Source organism: Scardinius erythrophthalmus (assembly GCF_964197995.2).
Source record: "Scardinius erythrophthalmus genome assembly, chromosome: 1".
NCBI lineage: Eukaryota > Metazoa > Chordata > Actinopteri > Cypriniformes > Leuciscidae > Scardinius > Scardinius erythrophthalmus.
The window spans coordinates 17,094,715-17,108,386 of NC_138221.1; the positions used below are offsets into that span (position 1 = coordinate 17,094,715).

Below are 13,672 nucleotides of genomic sequence, written 5' to 3' on the forward strand. Positions count from 1 at the left end.
ATATTTGATTGAATGCCGAATGTTGTGCTTGTGCAATTTAATACAATTAATACTTTAATTGTGATCATTAAAATAATTGAATATTAAATATTAAGTGGCCAATTTTTGCTAATTTATTAAAAGTATTTATATGTAATATATCTAGCACCCCCTCAGCACACGTTAAAAAAATATCTGGCGCCACCCCTGGTTATAACGGCCCACGTATTAAAAATGATTGGGTCAAAATTGGGCTCGGGCTCATAATTACAGTTAATGTGTCGGGCTGGCTCGGACACAACGGGCTCAGGTAGGGTCGAGCTTGATTTTTTTGGGCCCGATCTAAGCTCTACTCCTCATTATCCAAGCAAGTTGTTTGTGCTTGTTGAGGCTCTATGATAGCGGTATCTTCAGGCTAACGTAAACCGGAAGTTCGTTACCGGCTTGTTCTACGTTGCCATAGAGATCACGGGAAAGGTCAGAGTTCGGGAAAGTCGTGGATACAACGTTGTACATCATAAACATGTCATCTCTGTACTTTTTTAAATAAAAAGTGCTTTCTTCCTCATTATCATGCATCACATTAAAAAAAGGAGTAAAATGAGTCTCTGATCCAAAACTCACAACAGATGGCGCTCGAGCCGCCAATAAAGAAGAAGAAGTAGTAGAAGAAGAAGAAGAGTCTTTTGAGGTGAGGAGAGTTGACGGTATTTCTCATATTTACACAACCATCACACAGACTTTATACAGTTTGATTTACTTAAGCGACAGGCTCATTTCTGTATTGTTTTCATCGATCACAGCGATACTTGTGCGTCTTTTCTGGCGTCTTCCTACTGAAATAAACATTTAGTGCAGCAGCAGCGAGCATGAGGAGAATATGTGGAGTTCATTCAGACCTGGGGTGCGTTTCCCGAAAGCATCGTTGGCCAACTATGGTCGCAAGTTCCGTCGTTACCAATAGAGTTCAATGGACATTGCGATGAACTTGCGACCATAGTTGGCCAACGATGCTTTCGGGAAACGCACCCCTGAGCGATTTTGTGTTCGTTTGTGTGATTGTCTCGATGTTTGGAGTAAGAACTGATACTTAATGTCAAGAGTTAAAGTTTGAGATCTGTGAGAGGTATTGATGAGCTTATACCGATTAATTGATTTGATGAGTTTTTTAGGATCATTGTCAGTTTTGAATAACATTAATTGCAATGATTGTAATTACTAGAAAATCAAAATATATTTTAGATATTAGCATTATGCTGTTGTAGTTATTTAGATGAGGTGGTTAATTAAGTTTGGTTTGTATGTGTCATATGGTGAGAAGCAACTGTATTTTCTTTCAATAGGGCAGTTTAACAGGCTTTTATAATGTATCCTGACTCAAATAATGTGTTTCTAACAGCAAACACTCAGAATAAAGTGAGATGATCTGCTGATGATCCTGAATGGCTTGTTGAATGAGTGTTGATAGTCTGAGGCTCATCAATATTAGTAACAGATATTTCATGACAATAGTTCCTGTTTTCACCTAATTTATTATGCTGATGTCTGCAGATCTCCTGTAAATTGACACTTAAAGGTCATTTCATTGGTGTCAACAGACTATTTGTTGCTCACAAATATACGTTTATTCTGTGTCCATACTTTCAACTGTTTTTTTTTTTCTTATCATTGTTAATATTTGGAAGACATTATGATGTTTATGGGTCAATGACGTAGGATTTTCGACAAGCCAATTTTAAAATACCAAAAAAAACAAAAAACAATTCCTGTTGCAATTATTCGAACATTAAGGATTTTGTGTACACACAAATTCATATAAAAAATGTAATTTAAGTGATTTTAGTGTTTTTTCATCTAGATGAATTAAAACTGTCATGTGGTGCGACCGTGATTTATCTTAAAATGAATTAATTTCCTCAACATGCTTAAATTTCTTTTTACAAGTTCTTAGTAATTAAAGTGTTTAGAAACCAAATATTTGCATTTCTTTTGAGTTTTTGTAAATAATGATCTCATTTTTTTGTTCTAAAGTTTCTAAGTTGGCTTCTTAAATCTAGTTAAGAATTATCTTTCCTGTAAATCACATAAAACTGATACAAATGTTTTAAAAATATCATTCACTAAAGCAGACTGTATCAGTGATTCATATTTCATCCACAGAAATAAAATATTTTATTTTAAATTTAATACAGTGATAGCTTTTATTGGTCGCACCACATGATTAGTGGTCGCTCCAAATGACACGAAGCCCTTATAAAGTTAAAAATCTATTTAAAGAGATCAATGAACAATACATTTTATACAAAAAAATAAATAAAATAGATTTAAGATTTTAAATCTAGATTTAGACCAGATTTTAGAGAAATTTCACAGAATTTTCCTGAAGACAAACATTTTCTAAACATTTTTTTTATATATAAAAATCACATAAACACAAGTGCACCATTTCATTTAACTTGACTTAGAATTTCTTTGTAACAAATAATAATGTTATAGATATAAATTATTTTATAAAATTATTTACCCAGGTAACATTTGGGGTCAATAGTTTTTTTATTTTTTTTATTTATTAATACTTTTATTTATCAAGGACACATTCAATTGATAAAAAGTGACTGTAAAGATATTTAGGCTATAATGTTACAAAAGATTCTATTTCAAACAAATGCTGTTCTTTTGAAATTCCTATTCATCAAATAATCCTCCTGACATATAAAATGTATCACAGTTTCCACAAAAATATGAACATTGATAATAATCAGAAATGTTTCTTGAGCAGCAAATCATAATATGTGACCTTAGATGACAAAACCAGTCACAAGTCGCACGGGTATATTTGTGGCAATAGCCAACAATACATTGTATGGGTCAAAATTATGGATTTTTCTTTTATTCCAAAAATCATTAGGATATTAACTACAGATCATGTTTCAAAAATTGGTAAATGTCCTACCGTAAATATATAAAACATTTATTTTTGTGAGTGAATGCAGCACAATCGCGGACATTAATGGACAACTTAAAGGTAATTTTCTCTGTTTCGATTTTTTTGCAACTTCAGATTTCAGATTTTCAGTTGTATCGGCCAAATATTGTTCTTTCTTAAGAAATCATACATCAATGCAAAGCTTATTTATTCAGCTTTCATATGATGTATAAATATACATTTTTAAAAAATTGACCCATGTGGTTTTGTGGTCCAGGGTTACATATTAGAATGATTTCTGAAGGATCATGTGACACTGAAGACTGGATTAATGATGCTGAAAATTCAGCTTTGATCACAGGAATAAATTACAGTTTTACTATATATTCACATAGAAAACAGATATTTTAAACTGTAATAATATTTCCCTCACACCTCGGCTCCGCTCCGCTCTTGCTGCAGGGTCAGAATTTTTTCGCTTGGCAGTGGCATCTGGTAAAATTGATTAAAATAGTTTTAAATAAGTAAGCAATAATAAATACATTACTAATTAATGCATAATTACTAAACTGAAATTACATGCTCTATTTTTTTTTTGTTGTTTTTTTTGCATTTTTCTCATATTGTACAAAAGGTAAACATAAACTGTCTGAAATATATAAAAAAATATCCAAAATTGCATAAAAATCTATTCCAAATGATACTAAATTAAAGTACTTTTTGTATATAAACCGTCAATTGAATATAAAAGCATAAAACTGCCAATCTAGGACATATATCCATCATGGAAAACAGTCTGCAGTGGTCGGACCACATGATATTTGGTCGCACCACATGATATTTTCAAATTCAGTCAAAATTTACAGGCACAGAATTGGCCACCTAAACAAAACAAGCTAGCTTCCCAAAAAAGGTCACTATGAAATTTATAATAGAAATAATATGTAGAAATAACTTTAATATTATTATTTTTTTAGGTCAAGCCACATGACATCCAAATGTAGTAACAACAAACCAAGCATTACAAAGGGTTTTTTTTTTTTTTCAATTTGAGAGAATTACAAACCTGCTTGCTGCTTCCATGGGTCCTTGGTAAATTGGTATATGATGTAACTTCCTAGATTTCAGCATTAAAGCCCCAAAATGGTAGTTCCTTGATGGTCGCACCACATGATATTTAATTTAAAGCTCCAATATGTAGGGATTTTGTAATAAAATTTCCAAAAATAACTTGCACAGTGTGATATATTTCCTCCAGTTATGTACTTACAATATCTCAAAAGTCTCCAAAGATTTTTTATTTCAGAGAAATTCCGATTTTAAATAACTGGCCGTCCCGGAAAAGAAATGTCGCGCCTCAGTGACGCAATGTCCGCTCTCTCTATCCTTCTTTCCGGTGTGGACCATGTGATAGGATATTCCACCACACCGGATTTTTTTTTTTTTTTTTACAACTTTATTGAGGTTTTTTTCTTATCACAATAAACAATAAAGACATCTGACAAAGAATAAAAAAAGGAATAAAATAAAAAATATGACCCACATCACCGGAATATCGCATGGTAAAATGCGGAAGTGGTGGTTAAAGCGTTATAGCCATAGACTGTATGGTTATAGCTGTTATGGATCACGAACTCTTTGGCGAGTATTGAAGTGCCAACAAAACGAAAGCGTCCATATTCGGATACACGCGGAGTCACGGACTGTGTGACAAACGGAGGAATAAAACCCGGATAAATATCGGCAGGCGTTTTCGAGATGGAGAGAGCTGCGCGTCTGGACTTGTCAGAGACTCTCTCGCGAGTGTATTGAGACAGGTAAGACATGCAACTGTCAATAATAGCACTTATAAACAAAGTTATATTGCTCTTTGTACTTTGGTAAGGCTTTTTATCACGTGTGGTGACCGAGATTATGGCAGTACAATTACAATCGGAGATGATGTTAAAAAAAATATTTAGTCATTACTTGCAAATGTTCGTTCAAATTTACTTTTAGATATTGGTTTGAACACGTTAAACAACACGGCATTAACCATAAAAAACGTAAAACTGCACAACATTAACCAAACAAATCATTTGACAAATAGCTGTATGTTGTAACGGGATAATATAACATTTCACGTCCCTTGCAGTTCATTAATTATGATGACATAAAATAATACGATAAGACATACAGGTAATACAAAAACGAATAAATTACCTCATCCGTGATCATGATTCATCAATTCTATTTAGATACATCGCTAGATGGTGAAAACGCATTATAAACCACATCTCCCATCGTCACCTCCTTCATAGCGTCATCAAGCTTCGCCTTTGTTATTGTTGGAAACTGCGCCCTCTTGTGGTCAAATACCAAAGTCACATACTGGAGCTTTAACGGACATCATCAGACAAAGTTTGTTTGTATATTATGATGGAAATATAAATACAAATGCTTTAATTTTTTTTACAGGATTACAAAACATTTTGGAAATTATCCCAAATAGTGCAGAACATTTTTTTGACTAAATTTAGAGTAATTTCAAATACGTTTTCAAAACAGAAGTTATGGCCGGACGGTCACACCACATGATGTTTTGACACTTTAAATAACTAAAAAAATGACAAATAACTAAAGGTTTTTGAAAAGTTAAAGTGAGTACATACATGAGAGAAGTACTACAAATATACAGTATTTTTTTCTGAAAAAATGCGATCGGACAGAAAATTTAGGTGTCACGTCATTGACCCACATTTTCTTTATCATTTCTATGTTTCTGTCTATATTGTAATGTAAAAAGCAGGAGAGTGTTGTGGTTAGCCATAACATAAGATATACATATCAGTTACTTTACTTCAGACAGACATAATGCTTAGATGTGATATTTAGTATAAAAACAAATTCAGGAACTGATATTATTTTTTATTTTGTCAGATCAGCTCCTCCCACAGCAATTCTCCAATAAATGCTGTAAATTCCCATCAAGTACAAGTGAAGACGAGCATCAGAGCATCAGGAAGAGCTGAAATCTGCAAAGACTGAGTTTATTAAAGAGGACAGTGAGAACATGAGTGATCCAGAACCCTGCAGAATGAAACACACTGAAGATCTTGAAGAACAAAGAGGTTGGTGTTTATTCTTCATTCATTCATGATGCTGAAGAACATTCATGTTAGAAACATTCAAGCACTTCATCACTTTTAGAAAAACAGTCAAACTATGAAATGGTACATATTTTCAACAAATGGTCAGTAGAGGGAGGTTGGAGGAACTTTTATATACATTGTCAACATCAGGTCAAATTATCTCCCTTATTTACACTTATTTTATAACTGGTTCTCTTTATTTTGCTACTATTTTAGCGAAATGTCAGACATCTTCTAATATAGTTTACAACATTGTGTTTAAATTCAGTGTATATTTTAAAGATTATTATTTTTTAAGCATCAAACAGCAAACTATCAAGTAAATTAACTTTCCAGAATGGCTGACAGAATTGGAAATAAATTACTTTGTGCGCCGATAAGACAGAGCATGCAGAAAACCTTCTACCACACCATTGGATTCAGACGTTGGGACAATTGTTTTACAATTGTGTCATTAATCAAATATATTTAATATTTCTCCCTGTAGAAATGTGATCTGTGCCTATTTTTCTATTATTTCTTGAAAAATAATAATTGAAATATCGATGTACCTCATTCATGCAATTAATTAATGAAATCAACACCAGATTTATCATAATATTTTATAGAGATTGTCTACTAGTACTTTCTGCTATTACATCATGGCTCACTTTCATATTTCTCTCTTTGAATTATTGATGATGATGTGCTGAAAATTAAATGAAACCTTTTTCTTTTATGTCAGACCCGATGAAAGTGAAGGAGGAGAGTGAAGAACTGATTGAAGTGAAGGAGGAGAGAGAAGAACAGAGTGAAGTGAAAGAGGAGAGAGAAGAACTGAGTGAAGTGAAGGAGGAGAGAGAAGAACTGAGTGAAGTGGAGAAGGAGAGAGAAGAACAGAGTGAAGTGAAGGAGGAGAGTGAAGAACTGAGTGAAGTGGAGGAGGAGAGAGAAGAACTGAGAGAAGTGAAGGAGGAGAGAGAAGAACTGAGTGAAGTGAAGGAGGAACATCATGTCAAACCTGGAGAAAAACCTTTGAGTCGCTCAAAGACTATAAAGGCCAAAAGAGGAGTCAAGAAATCTTTCACCTGCACTCAGTGTGGAAAGAGTTACACAGCCAAACAAAGTCTTGAGCATCACATGAGAATCCACACTGGAGAGCTGTTCAAATGTGATCAGTGTGGAAAGAGTTTCACAACCAAACAGCGTCTTGATGTTCATATGAGTGTTCACACTGGAGAAAAGCCGTTCACATGTGATCAATGCGGGACGAGTTTCGCACGAAAACAACATCTAACCGAACACAAGAGGATCCACACTGGAGAAAAGTCACATATGTGTGTTCAGTGTGGAAACAGTTTCACAACCAAACAAAGTCTTGTGCGTCACATGAGGATCCACACCGGAGAGAAGCCGTTCTCATGTGATCAATGCGGCAAAACATTTCTCAGTGCATCAGACCTGAAGGCACACCTGAGAGTTCATACGAAGGAGAAGCCGTATTCATGTTCTGTGTGTGGAAAGAGTTTTTCACTGTGGCAATCTTTACATAGACATGAGAAAATCCACACTGGTGTGAGAGAGTACGTGTGCTTTGAGTGTGAGAAGACTTTTACTACAGCGGACAAGTTGAAACAGCACCAGATTATTCACACTGGAGAAAAACCTTACAAATGTTCACACTGTGACAAGAGATTCAGTCTGTCAGCAAATCTGAAAACACATGAGAGGATCCACACTGGAGAAAAACCTTACAAGTGTTCACACTGTGACAAGAGATTCAGTCACTTATCATCTCTGAAAACACATGAGAGGATCCACACTGGAGAAAAGCCCCATATGTGTGTTCACTGCAGAACTAGTTTCAGAGACAAATCATCTTTTAAGCGTCACATCATGAGAGTTCACACTGGGAGAAAGAGCATTTAACTGTGATCAGTGCGGTAAACAGTTTCATTGGGCGTCAGTCCTGAAGAAACACCTGAAGATTCACACAAAGGAGAAGATTCATTAGTAATATTACAGCAGAAAAGACACGGCGGTGTGTGTTTCAGGGCAGAAGTCCTTTACTACAGAAGATGAACTGAAAGAGTGCCAGAAAATTCACACTGGAAAAGAGGCCATAACACTTTTTAAGTGGCCACTTCATGCGTTTTCTCAGATGGGATAGCTATCTGATCGTGAAAAGACCAGGTGTAAATGCCCTCCGCAACGCATTCGAGACGGATTTGAATCTGATTGCACTCAGACCACTTCAGGAGGAGATCTGAGACGCATTCCAGACGAAACTGGACAAGTGTAAATGCATCTGGTTGTTGAAACCACATATGTAAATTTTACTCCTCCCAAAAATGCTATAAAAATAATGGCCAGATATGATGATGCTACTGGAACACGCATCACCGCAGATGAGAAGCTGAGCATCTCTTCATCAAGCCAACGTGCGAACTCAAAGGGAATCAAATCAAATCGCAAATCAAAGGGAAAGTCGCAGAGGCTTAACCCCCAATCATCATCATTAAAAGTAAAAAAATGAATTGATCTTCCAGGGCTGTTGCTGCTCTCTTTTATTGCGGTCTTTGATTTTGACATTTTAGCTGATGATCAATAAAATGCAGCTTATATCTGTTGCTTTCAGTGACGTGCACTCCATTAAATCTGAATATAGGGAATTGAAGATGGGATTTAAATCCATTTCGCAAAAACAAATGTATGTGACCAGGTGTAGATGGAATCGTTTTGATAAATCAGATCAGTTTTCTGATCTGAGAAAATGCATGAAGTGGCCGGGTGTAAATAGCCTCTAAGAGAGACATGAATCTGATATTAATTTTTAACTCCTTCTTCATTGTTTTTCATCAGAACATCTGGTTTCTCTTCCACTTCTACTTTTCAATGCAAACTCAAGATATACTTTCATGTATCTTTGAAACTGGACACTTCTCTTCTTCTCTTGAGATGCTTTGTCTCTTATAAGTCAGTAAAGAGAGAGATCTGTCTCATTCTCCTTCACTTTTACTTAATGTTTGTATTTGCTTAAAGTAATGATTGATTAAACTCTTTACTCATTTTATTAAAATTGTATTGTCCATTTTTATGCTGATTCTGTTTGAATCAAGAATAATTTTATTTCTGAAAGCCATGAAGCATTTTTTGCTTATTGTGCTTTCTGTTTTAATTTTCTCAATAGAGCTTTTAAATGCCTAATAAATTATTTTTCACTGCACACATGACTGACACTGAATGAGATTGCTGTCTGTCTACATTATTAACAGTTTCACCCTTGATATCCAGTATCATATACATTTCAAAGAGTTTGTTCTAGTCAGTTTGATGTTTCATTCACACCATGAGGCTTCATGAAGTCAGAACAATTACTATGAACTTTAAACAACACCAAAATAAACTGAAATGATTACTGTGTCCATCTCAACACAGCTTTACGCAACCAGCAGAAAGAGAGCAGCTCGAATAAAGATAAGTTATTTTTTATTTTTGTGTGATTATGTTGATGTTTATAGATGTTTTATCGTTATGAACAGTATTTGGCGCCTCTTCGTTTTTTTTATGAGACATAATCATTCAAAGTCAAAAAATACAATATGATTAAAATAAAATAAAAGAGTGCCAGAGGACAATATTTTTTAACAAACAAGAGAAAAGGGGTGCTACATTATACACCATCATCACACCTACTTACAATGCCATAAGCTCTAATTGCCTTTTTACTATTTGGCGCGTCTTTGACCATCTACCGCTGGTGGTCGATAACGTCACCGCTCGCGCCGTCTCTTCTGTCATTAAATTTCAGCGTCGAGTCTTCTAAGGAGAGGAGAGCAGTTCACGGTATTTCTCATATTTACACAACCATCAAACACACTTTATACAGTTTGTTTAAGCGACAGAAATTTCTGTATTGTTTTCATCGATCACAGCGATACTTGTGCGTCTTTTCTGGCGTCTTCCTACTGAAATAAACATTCAGCGAGCATGAGGAGAATATGTAAGGAATAATTAACGACAGGCTTTTGAATTATTAGATAAATAATGCACAGCTGAGGTGGTAATGCGGTCGCGAAGCGGAGTGACCTTACACCGACCTGGAGTCCATTATTCTGCTTATACTACAGTTACCACACCTCGAAACAATGTTCAGATGATGTATTTCAAGACGTTTGTCAAGTTTTTGTCATTAAAACGCTCTTGTATGTAGGACTAGTTTCTTACGCATCAATTCCCATGCCTTCGTTGCTAATTCCATAACGTCATTTAAGAGTTAGTAACTGAGGTTTGAGCCACTGATAGCAGACTAATGCAGTTATTAGTGCAGTTATTAGATAACGAGACAGAGAGAGGTTGCAATAATGAGACAGAACAGTATTTGTCAATATTATTTAATTGATTTATTAATTCATTCGTTTTAATTCATTTGTTAATTTTATTATTCTATTATTGACATTCTGTAGCAGAAGGTGCCCAGGAGCTTCTCATGCTTGTTTCACACTTGTGTGACAGACATGATCTGCCTGCTCTCCAGCCCTGCCTCTGGCAGCATTTGAACTGCAGCGCTTCTTAATGAATGGTTGGTGTATCTTCTGGATAACCCGACTGCCCCTCTGATGCGCGGAAGCATGTTTCCAAGATAGTTCACACCCATCAGTTTGTGGGAATACCAGTAATCTCTCGTGTCAAGCTTCACCTGTGAATCTTCCAGTGGATGAAGATAGAAGGATGTGGCATCAGGTGGGCATTTGGCGATGTACTTTCTGAAAACTTTTAGCCGGGCAAAGGGGGTCCCCTGGATTGGCAAACATGAATCCTCGGTAACAGTCTTTGTTGGGATTGGTGGACTTTTTGTTTTTTTGTTTCTGCATTAAAAGACAAGCAAATATATTCATCATCATTCACCCCCACCTTGCCAGGTTCAGCTGAATGTCAAACCAGACCTTGCGAACCAGCCCGGCTGCTGTGTCTGGTGACAGATACGTAGAGTTGCGAATTCGCTCTATTTTAGCGGTCAAAATGGGAGGATGATGAGAACTGGAGTCTTTCCCAGCCTTGCAAAACTTTCTGAGGACGGCCTTGAATACGTGGTTGGATGATTTGAATTCTGACTGCCCATTGATGTTGTATTTGGATATATAGCGGTTCAGTCCAGCACGTAGGGAGAGAAAACTTGACACTGAATACTCTGCACCTGATGCGTTTCGGACAGTGGCATAGAAAGCCCTCAGCTGGGTATTTAAAGTGTCTGCCCCGTCTCTCTCTACTTTGTCCACAGACGTATTTTTGGCCTTAAGCCAGTCCTTAAACACATTGACAGCTCAAGCTGTTGTTTTTTTCATGTTTTTCGCCCTCGAGTCTGTCTAGCTGTTCTTCGCTGATTGTTTTATGTCTTTTGTTGTTGCCTTCTGCTTTTGATGTCCTCTTCCGTTTATTTGTTTTTTCATCTGGGTTATCCAATACTGCCATCGCCCAGTTGTTAAAATATAAAAATTTACTTCCGGAAAATCAAAATTGTCTGTCATTCTTTTTCTTGTTATGAATTGTGTCCTATTTTCTGTTAATAGAGTTAACTACACAAAGTGATATAGAACTGTAATGCGGTCAAGACCTGCCTGAAACTACTTTAGCCGTGCGTTTCCCTGAAAATAATTGCACACCTTAGAACGTTTGTCAACCAATCAGATACAAGCATTCAACGGCCGTTGAGTTCATTCAGACCTGAGCGATTTTGTGTTCGTTTGTGTGATTGTCTCGATGTTTGCAGTGAGAACTGTTACTGAATGTCAAGTCAAGAGTTAAAGTTTGAGATCTGTGAGGGGAATTGATGGGAATCGATGTGTTGCTATTTTTTTTATGGCAGATTTAGCTGTTTAAATTTAAATATATTGAACAGATAGCTCTAAATACTTAATATTAACCCTTTAATGAGAACTGATCTAATGATGATTAATAATTGTATTGCAATTAATGCAGCTTTGAGAAAATCAAACAATGTTTAGATTCATGTGGACATATATAATGGTGTAGTTATTTACCTGAGTGTCATTCATGTTTTTGTATTATTGATGTTTTATTCATGTCATATTGTGAGCAATAACAGTATTGTCTTTCAATTGAGCAGTTTTACAGGCTTTTAGCATCTATCCTAACTCAAATAATGTGTTTCTAACAGCAAACACTCAGAATAAAGTGAGATGATCTGCTGATGATCCTGAATGGCTTGTTGAATGAGTGTTGATAGTCTGAGGCTCATCAATATTAACAGATCTGCTGAAAACACTCTTTATTTCATGACAATAGTTCCTGTTTTCACCTCATTTATTATGCTGATGTCTTCAGATCTCCTGTAAATTGACACTTAAAGCTCATTTCTACAGAGTACCTAAAGGGACATGGTGGAAAATATTTGGCATGGGAGGGAAAAAAAGTCAAATCTTTTGCATTCCCTTGCAAAACTTCTGCGTTCCCCGAGAAACTTTGTATTCCCTCTCAAAACTGTTACGTTCCTAAGATATCTGCGTTCCCTTACAACACCTGTTGTGAGCTCGGACAAACACGTCCTGTTTAATTTCCCGCTGGCAGTGTTTCAGAGATCCGTACGTTAACAATGCGCCATTCATGGAGTTCAGTAAAGTTGGCAATAAATTCACAGATCTGAACTTCCCGGATCAATAGATCTTGAACTAAACTTTGCTCAAACACAAATGCCAGCTATTTCCAAATGATCTCTATGAGCAGCGGAGAGACGCGTCCTAAGGCAAAGTCTGCAAAGTGCAAAAACCCCAAGTAGTCATTAACTTCAATGTTAAACACTGTAGTGTCACCAAATTCAGTTTAGATGTAAATGGTCTCCTTCTGGTCATACTACAACACTTGGTATAAAATATGCAAAAAGGTCAAAAGTTTCGACACATTACGTTTTTTTTATATTTTTTGAAAGAAGTCTCTAATGCTTATAAATGCAGGCTTGATGAGCAGAAGAAACTTCTTTCAAAAACATTAAAAATAGTAATGTTTACAAACTTCTGACCTGTACTGTATAACCAGCAGGATAGCAGTGATGTGTGAACTGAATTTGGTGTGTTACAGTGAAGTTATTGAATATTTTTCATAGTTTGATCAAATGTGCTTTTGCATATATATATCCTGCTGGTTATACGTACAACACTTCCAGCTGCCTATTTCTGGCCGGGATGGAAATGCTCAAATATGGTGAAGCCCTTAGTCTCATGTTCACTGCTTAAAACACACATATAAAGCGTTTGGCTTTGTTACTTGGATAATAAAGTTTATTTTCAAGACTTCTAGAGGGATTTTTAAAGAACTGACAGACTCCAGTTGAATGAGCATCAGTTACCGTAATTTATTATTAGATAGACACAAATGCTTAAAAGTGTCAATTAGTATGAAAACAAACTCAGTAACTGATCTATTTTTGATTTTGGCAGATCATCTCCTCCCACAGCTATTACATCATCAGTGAAGCTCCTCCCACAGCAATTACATAATCAATGAAGCCCCTCCCACTGTAATTCTCCAATAAATGCTGTAAATTCCCATCAGCTACAAGTGAAGACGAGCATCAGAGCATCAGGAAGAGCTGAAATCTGCAAAGACTGAGTTTATTAAAGAGGACAGTGAGAACATGAGT

General features: G+C 35.8%; 1 protein-coding gene across 1 annotated transcript; it reads left to right on the forward strand.

Moving 5' to 3' along the window:
• The first annotated feature begins 642 nt into the window (after window positions 1–642).
• Window positions 643–9,087, forward strand: LOC308701938 (uncharacterized protein). Its single transcript, XM_081384420.1, has 3 exons — window positions 643–670; window positions 5,825–6,015; window positions 6,761–9,087. The coding sequence occupies exons 2-3, from the start codon at window positions 5,958–5,960 to the stop codon at window positions 7,942–7,944; spliced, it is 1,242 nt and encodes a 413-aa protein (XP_081240546.1). The 5' UTR covers window positions 643–670; window positions 5,825–5,957; the 3' UTR covers window positions 7,945–9,087.
• The last annotated feature ends 4,585 nt before the right edge of the window (window positions 9,088–13,672 follow it).